The following is an 18,924-nucleotide window of genomic DNA, read 5'->3' as shown; positions in this document are numbered from 1 at the left end:
ATTCACCCTCTCTCTCCCTCTACACACACACACACACACACACACACACTTTACTTATTTTTGTTAAACACTAACGCTTTAGGCGATTGTTGTGTCCTGCATTTCTGAGACTGAAGCAGTTCTGCAGTGTAAAACACAGAATACACTCACAGTGGCGGTTGGAAAAATTAAACAATGTTAGTATTGTGCTATGATTGGCTCACAAGGAGATGCTGCCCACCTATTTCTTTGTGTGTGCTTAGTGCAGCACTGATATTTAAACAACCAATCCTCCACAGATAAAGATAAGGTAAAAAGGTAAACCTGGGGTGAAAATGCAAATCTATGCCTGAATACCAACAAGAAAATCAGTGCTTAGAAATCTTCAAGAAAATCAAAGACGGGAGTGAAGAGGATGCCTTGGGCTGAGAGTACTGCAGCATTGAGGTTAGTGCTCAAGCTAACAGAATAAAGGAGTATGTTGAAAACAAATGACATAAGAAGCTTAAAGAAGAAAGTGAGCTTTTGGGTAAACAGTCAATATCAGGAGCTTTCTTTCATTAACACCCCAGTGAGAGGGCACAGCATGATTGTGCCAATTAATTTGTGCATGCTTTGTTTCACCAGACAGTCACTGTTAATTGCTAAGGTGCCTATTGGTGACTTTGTGCAATAATACTGTCCAGCAGCAAAAAAACATTCCTAATGCAAACAACCTCACTCGTAAATATTTGAAAGAAAATGACAATGCTTTAGAATCTAAACTGATGGAATAAATTAATGGAAATGTGGTGTCTAGGCTGATTTTTGGAGTCTCCTCATACCTTGGGCTGTCCAATTTTTAGCCTTTTGTTTTTGTTTTTTGATTTCAAAGTGAATAAACTTGCATTGTTTAGTGCTAATGTGACATTAGCTGACACCCATTTTGTTGAGGCAGCAATAACTGACATGTTTGAGATGTACCAACTAACTTGGGAAAACGTGGCCACAACTAACACAGATTCTGATTCCTACATGGCTAAGTTTGCACGGGAAATTAAACTCAACCAGTAACCAGAGATGCTACCTATTACCTGTCCTGCTAACCTGATTAACATTGTGATGTCAGCAGCTATTGCTATAGAAGAAATTAAAGAGGTGAAATCTTACATCATTGGATTCGGGGTTATTTCAAGCATGCAAACAAGTTGAAGGCTTTGTTTTACACAGTGCAAGGTGAATGCAGAGCCAACTGCCAATTACCTACCCATTATGCCATATCAGTGATGAGCTTGTACTTCATTGCCTGTTATGTAAATAATGTGTGGACTGTGCTAATGTGTGGAATAGATCATACTGAGTTTGTTGGTTCTAAAGCAGAAACTCTGAAGAGACTGGCAAATAACCAAAATTACTGCCAGATTCTGCTCATCAAGGTAATGTTCATTGCTGAAAACTTGGAATCATTGGATGACAAACACAAAACACTGTTTTTTTCTCTGACTACTGCCAACATGATTGCCAAAACAGACAATTACCAGATCCTGACAACCAAAATCTCATCTGAATTAAGCATAAAAGTAGCAGGAGAAACATACAGCGAGAAAACCCAGCTGCTTCTGGAAATCCTTCCAACCCCACAACATGAGAAAACCAAAAAAGCGTTCCAAACCTTCAACACCGTGCTCAGCGACAAATGGGAGATGACCATGACCCATAATCTGAACCCCAAAGTGTTTGGTGCTGAAGATTCTGTTTGAAATGTCATCCAGGTGTTGTACCCCTTCCTCTCAAGGTGTATGACTGTTATGCTAGTGTTTCAATGATTTGTTACTGTGATAAATAAAGTCAGGGGGAGGTAGCTCCCTTTGATGGACACCCAGCCAGACAGCTACTATAAAATCCCTCTTGGTAGCTGTTCTTTACTTGCTTTACTTGCAAAGGGTTAAAAAGTCCCCCGGGTAAAAGGAAAAAAAGTGGGCACCTGACCAAGAGAGCCAATGGGAAGGTTAGAACTTTTTAAAATGGGAAAATAAAATTTCCCTTTGTCTGTGGTTGCTCTCTCTGGGCTACAGGAACCCGGTGCAGCTATGCTATAAGCAAAAATGCTGTGTAAGGTTTGAACCAGATATGAAAAATTTTCCATACCTAGCAGGACTCATTGGGATAGGGAATGTTTAGGTAGACACAATCAGGTTACTTCTTTATTTTGGCTTGTGGATCTCCTCTATGCTAACCCCAGATGCTTTTGTTTGCTTGCAACCTTTAAGCTGAACCCCCAAGAAGCTATTTTGAGTGCTTAAGTTTTGGATTTTTTTTAAATTTAGCAAAAGCCTAAGTTCCAGATGTATTTTCTTTCTTTGTTAAATTTTAAAGTTTACCTTTTGAAGAACAGGATTGGATTTTTGGTTTCCTAAGAGGTTTGTGCATATGCTGTTTGATTAGCTGAGGACAACAGCTAATTTCCTTTGTTTTCTTTCTCAGCTCTTCCCCGGAGGTGGGAGTGAAAGGGCTTGAGGGTACCCCACAGGGAAGAATTCACAAGTGCTCCTTCCTGGGTTCAAGGGGTTTTTTTTTTTGGCAATTTGGTGGTGGCAGCGTTTACCAAGCCTAGGTCAAAGAAAAGCTGTAACCTTGGGAGTTTAATACAAGCCTGGAGTGGCAAGTATTAATTTTTAGAATCCTTGTGGGCCCCCACTTTCTGCACTCGGAGTGACAGAATGGGGATTCAGCTTTGAGAGCCACTAAAGATGAAATTTCAAACCTGAAAAGGGAATTTACTACCTATATGAACATGCCTAACTCTGACAATATAAAGTGGATTTGCTGGCTTTTTGGAACAGTCATCAAGACACACTTCCCAACTTCAACAAAGTGGCACAGCAAGCCCTGGGGTCTATTAATACAGAGCGCTTATTTTCAAAGTTGGACTACCTGCAAGACAGCAAGAGGCTCAGCATGAGTGAGGATACTTTGAAGAAAACTATGTGAGTGTATGTAAACCAGGATTTCTTGAAAAAATGTTAGCTCAGAGACAAAAAATACCTTTGTACATTAAAAAAAAAGTTTTAATTATACTGTAGTAAAATGTGTATATTATGAACTTTTGTTTTCTTTTTTCCCTGTTTTTTAATTATTTTTAACCCCGTTTCATCCTGGTTTTAATGTTTGGAAAACACCAACAAATTCCTGAAATTATTTCTTACCAAAAAAACCTGAAAACGCAGAACACTATTCATAATATAAAATGAGCTCCAATTATATTCAGCCTTTTCCCTCCACTGGTAAACAGAAACGGTAAAATGTAACCAAGTTACCCACTTTCAGTTCATTGGTGTCAGACAGTTTGGCTTTGAGGTCAGTGTTAGAGTCTCTTGCCAGGCCCAGCTCCTTCTGTAACCTCTCCACCTTCTTATGTAACTTTCTGATGGTTAGGTTTGCCTCATCTCTCTCCACAGCCAGGGCTGCGTGCACTTGCTTCTCCTCTTCCAGCTGGGATATTTTCTGCCTCAGAAGGTTCATATGCAGCTCTTTGCTCTCAAGCTTTTCTTTCTGAATTTTCAACTAGTTTAAAGAGAACAAGGGGATTTCAAAAAAACAAAAACATACACCCAACTTTAGCAGCAATTACGTGAATGGATTGTCATTGTAAGTTTGGTCCTTCTGAAGCACATTTCTCTAAGTCTGATCTTCTCATAGTTTCCTGCAGAGCTCCGTACAACTCTGCTCTGGCCTACATAGGTAGTTCATCTCTATCTAATCACCCTACACCTCACCTCTTACTACTTCCCTGGGCCACCTCCACCGTTCCTTCTATTTTACTGCTTACATGTCGAACACGACCCTATCCTATACTTAAGCATCATGCATAACACCTAAGCTTGCTTTTTTACAATTATCAAACATATGTAATCCTGCAGGTTAGCCTAACAGTTGAAGAGCTCAACCACAGCAGGATGGCTGATTTGGTTTGAGTCAAACCAAACACATGTAACAGATTTCAATCAATGACATCATAGCTGTGTCTGGAAGTTTAATACACCAAAAAGATCAAGTATTTACTAAAGTACTAGTTCAGTTTTATTAACTTTAGTGAATGTGATTTGCAATCTGTGCCAACAAAAGGCTACTTCTACATTTAAATATTTTTGGTATGCTATAACAGTAGTATTGTTGTTAGAAGATGTTCAATTGACCTACTTTTTTATTGTTTTACTATGCAGTAATTTGCTTTGGGTTGCAAACATGTTTATTATCTCCTCTTTGGATGACAGACTGTATCTTTGTATGTGTTTGTACAAAGTGGAGCTTCGATTTTGATTGGGGTCTTTCTGGCAGCTACTTTAATGAAATATAGTAATAATAATGCTCTTCTTTATAAGAGATAGGAGATGAACTCAGCCCTCTTTTACCTACCTTCCTTTGTAGGTTGTTTGCATTAGTCTTGTTTTCAATCACTGCATCACTTTCCAGTTTGACCAACTGCTCTGCACGGGCCAGAATCACATCCAGAGTCACATTGAGCCCAATTTCAGCTGCAATGCTGTCCAGCTTCATTTTATCTGAAAGTTGTTCTAGAAATTTAAGATACTGAAAAAAGAAATGGGTAAGTGGGAAGAGAAAAAGGAGTCATTTAGAGCCCTTAAAGAATCCAAATCATTTTCCTCTATGCTGGCAGCCATCGAAGTACAGCCAACCGTCACCATTTCAAAAACATGAAGCGCACACTTAGTATCCTCTTACAGTTAATACAACTCAGATATTTCTCAAACTGATCTCTCTTCATAGGTATTTGCTAGAAAAGAGTTAAACCTATAATATTTAATAGTTTAGTGACACCAGGGATCCTAGAAATGTTTGCCACAGAAAATCATGGAATTTGTGTTTTTACAGAGAATCTTTAGTTTTTACATTTTGTGAAAAAATAAAAATATATACAGTGGAACCCCAATTATCCAATCTAATTGGGACCAGGACCAGATTGGATAATCAGGAGAATGGGTGGGGCTTGGACTCTCAGCTCAAGGCAGCGGGACTTGGGCTGTCAGCTTAAAAATTGTAAATATAATCAATAAAACATTGTGTTCAATCAATACCTATCTATATTGTGGCTAGGGACACTAAAGTTCAGCATTTCATTTAAATTGCGGAAAAACAGATTTTTTTGTTTCTTTTTAATTAGAGAATTTGGGGGGGTGGGTTATCATGGCAAACTCAGATCCTTGGTGATAACCTACCATGCCAAGCACAACTGATCTAATAGGTAGACTACAAGTCAAATTTATATTATACTGTCACACGACATTGATGTGTAATATTTTGTTTAATTGTTCTGGCATGAGAAATGACATTTTAAATACAATTAGATTTTGCCCCTATCTTATACTTCATCTATGATGAGGTTTGAAACAACATGAATACTTCCTGAGATAACTGTATAAGAACAAAACCAGAGACAGCAGATCTGAGGTCAGGTGTTAGGAGAGAGTACACAGAGGATGTGATGGTGGACTGAGGAGCAGCACAAACAGTAGGCGGAAGAGATCTACTGATTCAACTATTGGATCTTCCTAATCTTCTATCCCTTTCTCTGTGTGACTCCTTCCAGGATCGCCTGCAGTTAAGGTGTAAAGAGACAGAGCTGGAGGTCATCCCCAGGTTCAGAGAACTCACTGCATTGAATATTCTCTTCCTAATCAGACTACCCAGGCTGCGACCAATCTGGTATGGATATGGTTGACTTGCTCATCAAATGGTGTGTCTTGGGGAAATTTCTAACCTGGCGGAGCCCATCCCTCTCCAGGCAGGGCACTTTCAGTTACCTCTTATGACATGCAGGAGAAGCAGTGGGCCTATTCTGTTCCTGAACCCACAGGGGACAGAATAAGAACAATATACCTGGCACCTCCTAGGAATCTCTGAAGTCAGATGGAAGAACTTTGGAGAGGCACGAATGGAAGAAGGCCATGTACTCTATTACAGTGGAGAGGACAAACATGTCAACAGCATAGGATTTCTTGTCCAGAAGGATATCAAGAATTCAGTATTAGGATGCCACCCAATACCCAGCAGGCTTATTTCCATCTGTCTAGAGGCAGTACCATTCAATATCACAGTGGTACAAGTCTACATCCCTACAACAGACTATGACGATGAGCAAATTGAAGATTTTTATAATCACTCCAAGACATCATTGATAAGGTACACAAGAAAGATATCCTGATTGTAGAAGGAGATTGGAATGCTAAAGTGGGTACTGATGTACAAGCAGATTGGTGATATTATTGTGGCCCTTTCTGTAATGATAGAGGCCTGAGACTTTTGGAGTTTGCCAGCTATAACAATCTGGTTCTTGCAAACACATTACTTAAAGCATCCAGACAATCAACATGGCATGCACCTGATGGTTTACACCACAGAGAGATCAACTACATCATGGTGCAAAATCAATTTCGTTCTGGGATCAACAGAGCTAAAACAAGGAGCTTCCCATGTGCTAATGTTGGAAGTGATCACAACCTTGTGATGTTAAACTTTTGGCTGTGGCTAAGGAAAATCGTTAGGCCAAAGTTCACCAGAATCAAGTTTGACTTAGAAAGACTTAGAGACTGAAGCATTGCAGAGTCATTCCAAGCAACAATCAGTGGAAAATTTGTTCTGTTGCTTGTACTAGAGGAAAATGTAGAAACAATGACCAACAATTTCAATGCTGTAATGAATGAGGCAGCAATGGACATTCTTGGGAACCACTGTAATAAGATAAAACCTTGGGTCACAAATTAAATACTACAAATGTGTGACATTAGAAGAGAACTCGAGAGACAAGAACAGCACTGATAAATACAGAGCGATTGGCAAAAAGATCAAGAAAGGAATGAAGGTGGCCAAGAAGATATGGATCAAGAAAACAAATAGCAAATGAGCCTTCCAGATTGTAAAAGATTTGACGAAGAAAAGATGGACCAAAGCTAACCAATTCAAGAAAAAGAAAGGAACAATCTTACAGAAGAAAAAGGAATAGGTGGACAAATTACTGCTTTGATCTATAGAATCACCAGACAAATGGAGATGTCCTAGACAGCCCAGATTCAACAGAGGAGGATGACTTTCCAATACTGCATGAAGAAGTGGAGACAGTTGTGAAATCACTCAACAGAAAGACTACAGATATTGACAACATCCCAGCTGAACTGATGAAATTTGGAGGAAAAATAGTAAGATGTACTCACCAAGATCTGCAACAAGATCTGGCAGACCGGTCAGTGACCCTCCACATGGACACAGTCACTAATCATCGCTCTGCCAAAGACAGGCAACCTGCAATTGTGTCAAAGTTACCGAACTATAAGATTAATTAGCCATCTGAGCAAAGTGATGCTGAAAGTCATATTGAACAGATTGAAGCAAAAAGCAGATATAATCACTGAAGAACAGGCTGGCTTTCCTGCTGGAAGACGTACCAGAGAACAGATTTTTAATCTTTGCGTTCTGTGTGAGAAGTACTTACACCACCAGCAGGATATCTACCACGTTTTTGTTGACTTCAGTAAGGCATTTGACAGAGTATGGCATGAAGCTCTCTGGGCAACCAGAAGAGGCACAGTGTCGGTCATAAGCTTATTCTTACCATTAAACAACTGTAGGCCAAGGCCAGCAGTGCCGTTCTTGTCAATGGCACAACAGGAGGAGGGGGGTTTTGTACCACTGTTGGGAGTCCAGCAAGGCTGCCTTTTTTTCACCCACACTGTTCAACATCTACTTGGCACGCACAATGACTGATGCAGTGGAAGATCACACATGCCCTGTCAGCATTGGGGGGTGAACAATCCCAAATCTTCGTTTCGCTGATGACATTGATGGCCTGGCAGGCAGCGAAGATGAACTTGCCAACCTTCTGAAACGAGTGGATGAAACCTCCGCAAAATACGGTTTGGAAATCAGTGCAGAGAAAACCAAGCTGATGACAAACAAACGTGATGGGATCAGCTCAGATATCACTGTCAGTGGACAAGAACTGGAGACAGTGGAACAGTTCAAGTATTTGGGGGCAATCATCACTGATGAAGGATCAAAGGCAGAAATTCTGGTAAGAACTGCGCAAACAGCAACAGTGGCAAAGTTAAAGCCAATTTGGAGGAACAAGAACATTTCTCTGGAATCCAAACTGAAACTGCTGCACGCACTGGTCATCTCCATTTTTCTGTATGTGTGTGATACATGGACCCTTGCGGCAATACTTGAAAAGAAAATACAGGTAGTAGAGATGAGATGCTTCCATAAAATCCTGGGCATCTCCTACTTCGACCACATCACTAATGAAGAGGTCTGGAACATCATCACCCAATGCGCTGGGTCATATGAAGGCCTCCTGAAGACTGTGAAGAAGCGCAAGCCGAAGTGGTACGGCCATGTAATAAGATCTGGCCTATCCAAGATCACCCTCCAAGCAACAGTACAGGGGAAGAGAAGAAGAGGTAGACAGAAGAAATGGACTGACAACATAAAAGAGTGGACAGGAATGGACTTCGTGGAGACTCAAGCACTGATTCACAATCATCCTGGGTGGAGACAATTGGTTGATTGCTTATCAGTGATGGTGTCCCAATGACCAATGTGGTTATGGGAGTGATGATGATGATGAATCAGACTATGGGGAGGCAAGAGGCACAAGGAATCAGTAATCTTGCTCATGTAAGAAGATTAGCTTCTGGACCTACTGCTTGGCTGAGGGTCCTGCCAGCCTCTCTCTCTCCTAGGGCTTGTCTTTACGTACAGCACTACAGCGCGTTGTTGTGATTTAGTGAAGATGCTACTACACCAATGGGAGAGCTTCTCCCATTAGTGTAGTTAATCCACCTCTCCAAAAGGCCGTAGTTAGGTTGGCAGAAGAAGCTCTCCCATCAGCATCACGCTGTCTACACAGTGGGTTAAATCAATGTAACTACCCCTGAGTGACAGTTATATTGATATAGGTCTGGAGTGTAGACCTGGCCCTAGTCACTAGGGCCCTGAAAAAAAAAAATAAGGCTTAGTGCAAATGACTTAAAAAGAGTATTTTGTTGAACATGTCTGGTGTTAGTAACTTCTCTGTAAGAAATCAGATTGAAAAGAAAAGCATGGTTAGGCAGTGTTAATGGCTACCATCAAGCAGGTCTTTGATCTACAGACAATCACAAACTTGGTTAATGATGACAGGTGTGTGCAAAGCACTCTTCTTTCAGGCTAAGTGGAAGGAGCAATTAAACTCTTTGATGTAGTGAGATAGCTCGAGACAACAGAAGCCACACCTAAGGCAACATGCCGCATGTTGAGTCCTGATCAGAAGCTAAGCCATATGGTTTGAGGGATTTCCTTGGGACAGGCTGCAAATGCAGTGGCTAGGGGATGTTTGGCATGGGGTGTTTGTGTTTGTGCATGTCTGCTTATTTTAAAAAAGCCAGTGGACAGTGAGAGAAACAGTGGTGACCCTGAGAGGGAGCAGAAAAACAGAGTTCCTTGGGCACAGAACTGACCGGAGGGGTAGACTTGGAAATCATGAGCAAGAAAACTGCCTGTTTGTTTCTACTGCGTTCAAGGAAACAGGGCATTGTTTACATGTTTGGAAATAAACTAAACTAGATTGCACCAGAGTCTGACTCATTCATTTCTCCTCCCAATGGAAACACTGCAATGCCCCTACTATTGGCTAATCGCTCTGGCCAAAGGGGGCAATGATATGCAAACATCTTTGTATAAATATTGAATCCAATCCTAAGCACTGCTAAGAGCTTTTAGCTTCTTGCAGTATTGGGTCCAGTATGTTATCCTGCATGGACTGTCTCTCCAAGTTACTGGTCCCTGCTCTTATTGCTGAATACATTTTGTGGGACCCCTAAAAGTTCTATTCAAAGTTAGGCTAATAAACACTTAAGAAATGGAAATCTGAAACCTCAGTCGCTCTGATTGCTTAAATTATTTATCCAACACATTGGAAAAATTAACATTGGCCAGGAAAGATAATTTGAAACAATACTATTTGATTTGGTTCCATGGAAAAGAACTACATGATATCTCTTCATAGCTTGCATTAGTTATTAACAACCCAGCAAAAATTAGCTTGCCATGGAGGTACAAGCAGGGGAAGCCTCACTGGGTGTAGCAAAAGAACGGTAGCAACATTTTTAAGGTATGATTTTTCAAATAAACCAGGAATCTGGGAACAACTGGAAGGTTTTCTATGCATTCGGGTGAATTTTAGTTGTTTTTTTTCTATTATTTTCCCTTACCCTTTTCAGAAGGCAATGACAAAACTCTTTGCAGACAAAGAGCACTAACCCCTCTGCTGCTACTCATTTTTTGCAAAACAGCAACAGAAGTAAATTAAAAAGATCTTGTTCAATTTCATGGCTGCCCTTGGCATCCAGGAGTGTGGAACTGTCAAGAATCTTTTCTGATTAATGCTGCTGCTGGTTGGGAATATGGAGCATACGAATGTCAGCAGATGCATTGAGGAGCAGAACCTAAAATATAGAAACTGCTGATGGGTGGCAAAGTAGCGAAGAAAGGCCTCTTCCTCACACCACCTCCTTGCAGCAGACATCTGGAGACAAGTAAAAAAATGAAAAGCCTCTTCCTTTATGGGGGAAGTGGGAGGAACAAACAGAAAGCTCCATCTCCCTTCCTGTAGCTAGAGGTGGAGGTTAAAATTTACCAAAATTTACTGTATTAGCAAGACACTGATACAAAAGATGCAGAAACAGCAGTCTGGTAGACAGCTCAAAACAGTCACTGGCTTCTCACCAAAGCATTGGTCCTGGACTGATGACCTGGACACCTACCTTTATCTTTCTTCTCTACCTCTCTGGCTAGTTAGTTTAGTCATTTAAGTATCAGTTAATATTTCAAGTCCATATTTAAAAGTTTTATATGTCCCAAAACACCAGCATGTGAACTTACAGTTTGAGTACTTATTAAAACAGGGATTCTTAACCTTTTTCTCTCTGACGCCCCTCTCGACAGGCTATAAAGACTCCAGGGCCCAGCAGGGGAGGGGAGCTTCAGGGCAGGGGCCTTGGGCATAGGCATAGTTTGACTTCTATTTGGGGGGGCAGGGGCCAGTGGGGCTCAAGCCACCTCTGCATGGCAGGGTCCAGGGAGGGAGTGCCACCTCACCTCAGCAGGCCACCCAGACTGTCTGGGTTGGGAGAGGGGCCACGCAACCAAAAATTATAACAAAGGTGGGGGGCTTAGCTCAAAGAGTTTGAAAATAGCTTAGGGTACAGAGAGGGGGTGGCTAGGGGCTGCGTGCAGGCAGTGGGGTAGCTCAGAGTGTAGGGAAAGGGGTATTAGGGGCTGTGTGCTGGGAGGGCTCCCCTGCAGTCTGTTCCTGGAGGGGTCTGCCAGCCATGGAGCCAGGTCTCCTAATCAGCTGCCTCTGTGGGAGCAAAGGGGGCTGGGAGCTGAGGAACAGCTTCAACCTGGGGCACCAGCAGGAGACAAGGCAATGCTGCCGCTGCTTGCTCCATGACACCAGCCAGAGCAGCAGCTAGCCCACGCTGCCCGGCTCCAGCTTCCCACCTCCAACCTGGGGAGGCGGTGGGGAGAGGAAATGGGGTGGGGGGTATGGAGCTGCCTCCCCGGGACTGTCGGGATCTTTTGCTGCAATTGGTGGAGAGGGGCAATGCCCTCCATATCCCCAACTCTGCCCATGGGCTCAGGGCTTCTGCCCCACAGGAAGCACCAGAGCTTGGGGCTCAGAGATTCAGCCCCACACCTCCTGGCTTCAGCCCCTGTGGGGGGACGCCAGGGATCAGGGCTTCAGCCCCATACCTCCCAGCTTCAGCTCCTCGGGAAGTATTAGGGGGCAGGGACAGGAGCTTCAGTCACAGGGCCGCGCAGCCCCCTTGAAAGGGCTTGCGGACCCCCAGGGGACCGTGGACCCCTGATTGAGAACTGCTGCACTAAAATACAATAAAGACACTCAGCTATATCTCGGGATTGTGAAAAACATTCCCACAAGTGGAAATAACCTATGTTGTTACTTTTTGTTTCTTAAGATTCAAATCATCTCGCATCACATCTCCAAACACCAACTCCCCATCCAGATGCATCAATTGATCCTGGAGTGTCTCAGTTTGTTTTTCTGCTTTCCTGGCCTTTTGCAGAGCCTCCTGGTGCAATCTGGTCTGATTCTCCAGCTGCTCAGTCAGTTTAATGATTTGGGCTTCAAGCTGGAACACCATCTGGGAAACAAGAAAACCAACAAGGCAGAGACTGAGTTAACTTGACATGTACGTGGTAGAGGCACAAGAAAGACTCATTCCCCAAGCTACCAAACAGTGGAAGATTTCCCACTTATAAATAAATAATGTTTTTTTACAGGAAGGAAACAAAATGTGGGGTAACAATCAGAAAAAAAATGTTGTATGCAGTGTTCTTGTAGCTGTGTTGGTCCCAGGAAATTAGAGAGACAAGGGGGGTGAAGTAAACTTTTATTGGACCAACTTATCTTGGTGATAGAGAGAGACAAGCTTTCGAGCTTACCGAGCTCTTCTTCAGAAAAAATGATAGCTGCTGGGGAAAAAATTCTGCAGTGAGCCACTGAATCAGAAATGGAGAACACCACAAAGACCTGATTATCTATGCCTACCTGCCAATTAATTTGAAGTAGCTAAGTCTTTTGTAAATGGTTTCAGAGTGGTAGCCATGTTACTCTGTTCTCCCCAAAACAACAAGGAGTCACAGGTGTGACAAGGACTCCTCGTTCTTTTGTAAAAGTTAATCCAGACACTCCGTGATCATTCCAGAACATCCATTCACAATTTACCCTAAATTTCATCCTAGGGTATAAAACAAAAACTTTTCTGTCCTAAAATGTGGAGTGTTTAGATTAACATTTACAAAGATGTTAGCTAACTTGAGTTAATTGGTAATCAATTACAATTAAAATAGGGCCACAAATTCCAGTCCGCATATAATCTGGAAAAATGGAACATTTTAGAAAGATTGACTAATATGTTTTAATTAAGTGGGTTTTACAAACATGTTACCCCCCTAGTGTAGACAGTGTTAAAAAAAATTAAAATGTGTTTGCTTGTCCTGGTCAACATTAGAGCTTAGGGTTCACCAGGGACAACTGAATTTTTTTTAAAGATATCTCCACTCTGTTACTGTGCTGTTAAGCACCACTTAATTAAAATGTGTTTGCTAAACACATTTTCTTCTAAAGCGGATCAGAACTAAAACTCACAATATAAACCAAAAATCATTTAGCTGTTCTCTATTAGCGAATCACATAAGTGTTGTTAAGTTAAATAACTCAATGGAATGGAATTAAAAAATGAATTGTTTAATAACTGGAAATAGCAACAAGATGGCTAATTACAATGCTGCCAAATGTTAAATTACTTGGCCATATTCAAAAGGTTGGGTTTTTTCCCCCCTCATTTTCCTGTAGCTATTTGGTTTGCATTGCAGGTTCATTTTTAATTCCACCTTCAAATACTCATCCAACAGTCCCTTCATTTCTAGCATCTGTTGGCCTCATGTTTACAAACGGGCCTGATTCCTGATTTACCCACATAAAACTGCCATTAATTTCAGTGACTTATCAAAACGTAAGGGCTGTAGCCTTGGGTTAGTGTTAAATAAAATGTCACAATTGAACCAGGACCAAAAAGGCTTTAGGGAAATATTGATTGCACACTGAGAAGAATGACCCAACAACAACAAAATACAACCTAAAGAGAAAAAAAAAAACAAAAAACAACCAATAAACACATTATTTTCTATTGTATGTCACTAAGGGGCAACTCTAGCCCTCATTAGATCGGAGGAGAAACTGGTGACAGGGGAGGAGGAGGAGTCCTCCATCAGCTACAGAAACTCCAGCTGCTTTACCTGGTTCATCTTTGAAAGAGGACAGAAGAAATGCACACAGCCCCATCCTCTTTTTCTCCTGCACAATAACATCCAGGAGGCTGCTTGCACACAGGGGAGTTCTGCAACACACTCCCATGCACAATAAAGCTACACTAATTCTGCAGAACAGAGATCTTTTGGGGTGGCAGAGTAAGAGGTGTGGATTCACCTGAGGGCTTGTCTACACTGGAAACGCTTTAGTGGCACTGCTATAATGCTTCAGTGTAGACACTACCTACACTGATGGGAAGGGTTCTCCCGTTGGTGTAGGTAACCCTCTTCTTCCTTTGACCTAGTCTACACAGAGGGTTAGCTCAGCTTCACTACATCACTCATGGGTGTGGATTTTACACACCCCTGAGCAATGTGGCTAGGTTGACCTAACTTTTTAGTGTAGATCAGGCCTCCATGAGTGAAATATGCATCTAGTGATGCTGCCACTCAAATGTTGCCATTTATTTCAATGGGAAAAGCATTAGGGCTTGATTCAAAACCCATTAAATCAATAGACATTCCCTGGCTTCGGATCAGATCAGTCCCATAATTGCAAAAGCATGTACTGTGTTTGAAGATGACTACCCATTTATTCTTAGGGCCTGTCTACACTATGGCTGCTATAGCAGCACAGCTACAGCACTGCAACTATGCCACTATAGTGCCCTGGGTAGATGCTTCCTAGGTAGATGAAGGGGTTTTTCCACGGATGTAGTTAATCCCCCTCTGAGAGGTGGTAGCTAGGTTGATGAAAGAATTTTTCACATCCCTGAGCTACACAGCTGGGTTGATCTAATTTTTAAATTTAGACCAGCATTAGATTCTTCAGTCATTACACTGGGGAAAGAACTGTGAAGTTTAATAGTACTTTTGCCAGTAATATGACTATAGGTGTGGTCCAGATTAAGTAAAAATATCTGAATTCTGCCGACACAGATTGCTCAAGACCTGATCTAGTAGCTTTAAAATGATTGTGATTTTAAATTTTAACTGCTGTAGGATAATTAATAGCAACATCTCTTTCCCACAACAGACTTTATATTACTGGGCACTTGTCATTTTGTGTTGATTATTTTTTAAATAAAGGGCATACCTCTGGGCTTTCTACAGATTTAATTACACTTGTAACAGATTCAATTACTGCCAGGCATTTGTCCATTTCACCAGGTTAAATACCCACTTGCAGAAAGGTTTGTAGCAATTTTTAGCCAGACACATTCATTATCTATTATAAAATGACTGGAATGCTGAGAAGTCATCCAGGTAATAGGATAGGCTAATGTGTAGGCAATTAAAGCCTCTAAAAATGGCCTCTTTTTTGTCACCTAATTGAAGGCATTTAATCCCTTCACTGACCATCTGGGTGCAAAGTATATACACTCCATCTTAAACTTTTTTATTCAAATCCTAGAAAGGGACTGGTTGGTACAGAGTTCCAGTGGGACCCTGCCCAGGCTAAAAGGTTAGCACAAGCATATAATTTTGTAGGATTGGAGCCTTACATTAAGATTTGAAAAACAATTACACTTTCTACATTCATGAGTGAGTGCAAGCAAAGCTAGACTAAAAACACAGAACAGCCTACACTCTCTTGGGAATGATTCCTTTCACAGCATGCTCAAGTCCTTTCTCACATAGTTATTTCAAGGTCTGACCTTCATAAAGAAGCTCTGAGAGAAGCAGTCCATACTTCTTTATTAGAGTGCTTCACTTTGGGACAAAGCAGACAGAATAACTCCTTATCCCCCATACCTGTGACACACAGTTGCCAAATTATAAAGTTTCTTCAGCTTGCACGTTCAACTTTTTTTTTTATATATCTTTGTATTTACTGAGTTCAGTGGTAATTTATATATAGCTAAAAATCCTCCCCACGTTTTTTTTTATTTGGAAAATGATAAAAAAAAGTAACAAATTTACAGGGGCAGAAGGCAAAGAAAGGAAAAGGGAAGATTTGCTCTTCTCTCCCCTTTATTATTTTAAAGATGAAATAAAAATACTATGGAGGCACAGGTTCTAGCTCCATAGTTAAGGCCGACGTGAGTTTTGCATTTAAAGCAGGGATGCCCAGTTGTGGCACCCAAACAACCTTCATTCTGCCCTGTAGTGACACTAAGGGTATGTCTACACTGAGAGGCGACACGTGGGGCGGTCAAACACCCTCCCTCCTGAACCTTTAAACTGTGCCCACCTACACTATCAACATTTGCGTGTTGCCTCTGTAACAAGGTGTGGTGTTAATTCAGATTAGCTAACCCTGCTGGAGGAATTTGGGTTGAAACAGCATGGCAACACAGCTTTTAACTTGGTTCAGCAGCTCAAGTACAACCCTGAGCTGCCCTAGAGGCTTCAACTTGAGCAGCTAACCCAGGTAAAAAACCAAGATATTGCATCTTCACTGTTATTTGAACCCAAGTTAGCTAATGTAGGTTGGCTAATCCAAGTTAAAACACATCTTTTCATGTAGTGTGTAATCTAGCTGGGGGGATTTAAAAAAAAAATCTAATGTGTCTTTAAAAAACAGTTTAATCTAACATGCAACTTCAACAATTATTATGCATTAATTACAATTGTCTAGTTACAACTATAGGGCAGAGTTAAGTTTGGTTAAGGAAAAGTGCATCTCCATACCTTCATGTTTGGATTTCTTACATTCAACTTTCACTATGAATTTCCTGGGTTTATACCACTTATTTTGGGGATAATTATGCCCCTATAATGGTTTTACCCTAAACATCTCATATGTACTTCCAAAAGTAACTTCATTTGAACACAGATTTTCTGTTGGAAAATATACACACACACGAACATGTGATACTACAGTTCTTATCTTTAAAAGATCTTAAATGACTGCCTTCTCTGGTACCTTTGAAAAACCAATATACTGCAATGGAGAAACCATTCTCTTTTGCCATGGCTATCAAAACAAAGCAACTGTTAAGCAACCATACTGGTAGTTTATATTGAAAACTACTCTTCCTTAAAAATAGTCCTCCCAATAACCTTTACCTGAAGCTTTGGACAATCTAACTGTGGGTCACTTTTTCAGTGTGTAGAGCCATAGTTTTCCATCATGAACCTCAAATACCACTGTATGTATACCCTTCAGGCTGTTTGGTTCTCCCAATACCCAAACTGGCCAAGCCTGCCTTCTTGCAGCAATGTTTACTTTGTACTTGGACTGTCTCATCCTTAAGATTCTGGTTTTCAATGTCAGAGTTAGTTGCTCTTCTAGGTAGCCACAAGTGATTGTCCCAAACAGTATCCAAGACCCAGTTCAGGTTACTTTGAATTTAAGTTGATTTTATTGTCACATTAGAAAATGGAAAGAACATCATAAAATAAAACTTATGTGGAAATAAACTCATTGAATAAGAAACTACAAAAAACAATGCTTAGTGAGAACAAAGCTCAGTGTACAAAGTACTGAAATATTATCTATACAGCACAGCAGAAAAACTTCTTGCTCTCCCTCAACCTACAGCTGTCCATTTCAGCTGTCTAGAAGAAAGCTCGTTCACTTACATGTTCAGCAAGGTAGGGGTAGGGGTGGAGGTGGGACTATGGGTGTGGGTGTATACCTTCATTTTATGGTCTTTTGCTTAGGTCATTAGCATGCACCATTTCCTCACCTCCCCAGAACAGTAATTAACTTTTAACCTTGTTTTCCAATAAAATCAAATATTCATTTTCAGATGCCAGCTTATGCTAAATAAACAATGCCACTTTGTTTCCCCAATACATATGAACATTTAAGCAATAGTGGGTCTGATTCGGACTTCACTTAAACTGGTATAAAAACAGATGTACTGTAAAGTCCAAGTCACCTGAGTTATGTGGGTACAAACAAGATCAGAGGCAGACTCAGTATCTTTAAGTACCCACACCTCCACTGTCATACAGTTTTTTGTTTATCTTGCTAACAATCCAAACAGAAGGAATGTTTTGGGAAAGTTCCTATCTGGTCAGGGCTGCAAAGTCACACTGCAGAAATAAGATTAATTCAGATAAGAGACACCGGATACATTTTGGTGTCAGACAGATTCATGTAACAATATTAAATGAAAAAACTTTACCCTTAAGGTTCAATTAAAACCTAACTCTCAAATCCTCAAAAGAAATTCAACACATTGATCTTTTAAGAACAAGTCAGGGAAGCAAATTCATTATGGTATGTGAACTATCCATGCGGCCATAAAGGGAGAGTGCCTAAATAGAGCATGGAGGAACTCCTACACCAGTGTCCAGTCAGGGATCCGTGAATTTGTTCTGCAGCTTCCTGTGGATCTCTAGTCCACATCTACACAGACAATGCAAACACTGCTCTCTGCATTTTTTGTGCTATGTCAAGCTTCTCAGAGAGGAGCTGACATAGCACACATAGGACCCAGGTCATGAATTTCTGAAGGAAAGTTTTCCTTCTTCTCTATGGAAGCTTTTGCATCAAAGGGATTTAGCCTCACATTAAATAATTTTCTACTGGAAGATTATATTATCTTTTGTTAGATTTGAAATTACTCCCATTTGATGCACAATCTGATTATACAAGCAAGTCAGTAAAAGCAAGCATTTGCACATTAACTGCTCTGTTACAACCATCAGCTGTTCAAACCAGAAAGCACAATACATATTTTACTGGTATGGGTGTGGTTAAATGGATGCTAGCAAGATTAAATATACAGACAAGATTTTTTAAAAATCATAGCATAAATTAAGGCTCCTGGATCTAAATAAATGGCCTAATAAGAGGCCTAATTTTTAGAGGTATGCACACCCAAGAATTCCTATTAAATTCTGGCCTGATTTTCAACAGGAGTTGCTGAGTGCTCAGCACTTCTAAAGAGCAAGAACCTTTACTTTAAGGTGCCGATTTCTGAACACAGAATCCTAGAAATATAGGGCTGGAAGGGGTCTCAAGAAGTCATCATGTCCAGCCCCCTGCGCTGAGGCAGAACTAAGTAAACCTAGACCATCCCTGACAGGGGTTTGTCCAACTTGTTCTTTAAAATCTCCAGTCATGGTCATTAAGCTTATTCCAGAGTGTGACGGGACACACCCTCATTCTGGTACAGA

General features: G+C 41.0%; 1 protein-coding gene across 3 annotated transcripts in view; it reads right to left on the bottom strand.

Annotated features, from left to right (window-relative positions):
* Nucleotides 1–18,924, bottom strand: part of CCDC170 (coiled-coil domain containing 170) — a 79,306-nt gene that overhangs the window by 21,284 nt on the left and 39,098 nt on the right. For all 3 annotated transcript variants that reach the window (XM_043511210.1, XM_038397229.2, XM_043511209.1), the window contains exons 9-11: nt 11,979–12,179; nt 4,375–4,548; nt 3,280–3,522 (exon numbers count right to left, since the gene is read on the bottom strand). In XM_043511210.1, the coding sequence (XP_043367145.1) occupies nt 3,280–3,522; nt 4,375–4,548; nt 11,979–12,179 (618 nt within the window). The remainder of the gene's footprint in view (nt 1–3,279; nt 3,523–4,374; nt 4,549–11,978; nt 12,180–18,924) is intronic.

This window comes from Dermochelys coriacea, chromosome 3 (assembly GCF_009764565.3).
Source record: "Dermochelys coriacea isolate rDerCor1 chromosome 3, rDerCor1.pri.v4, whole genome shotgun sequence".
Classification (NCBI taxonomy): domain Eukaryota; kingdom Metazoa; phylum Chordata; order Testudines; family Dermochelyidae; genus Dermochelys; species Dermochelys coriacea.
Note: the sequence above shows the minus strand (reverse complement) of the source record. Positions and strands in the feature narration are given on the sequence as shown.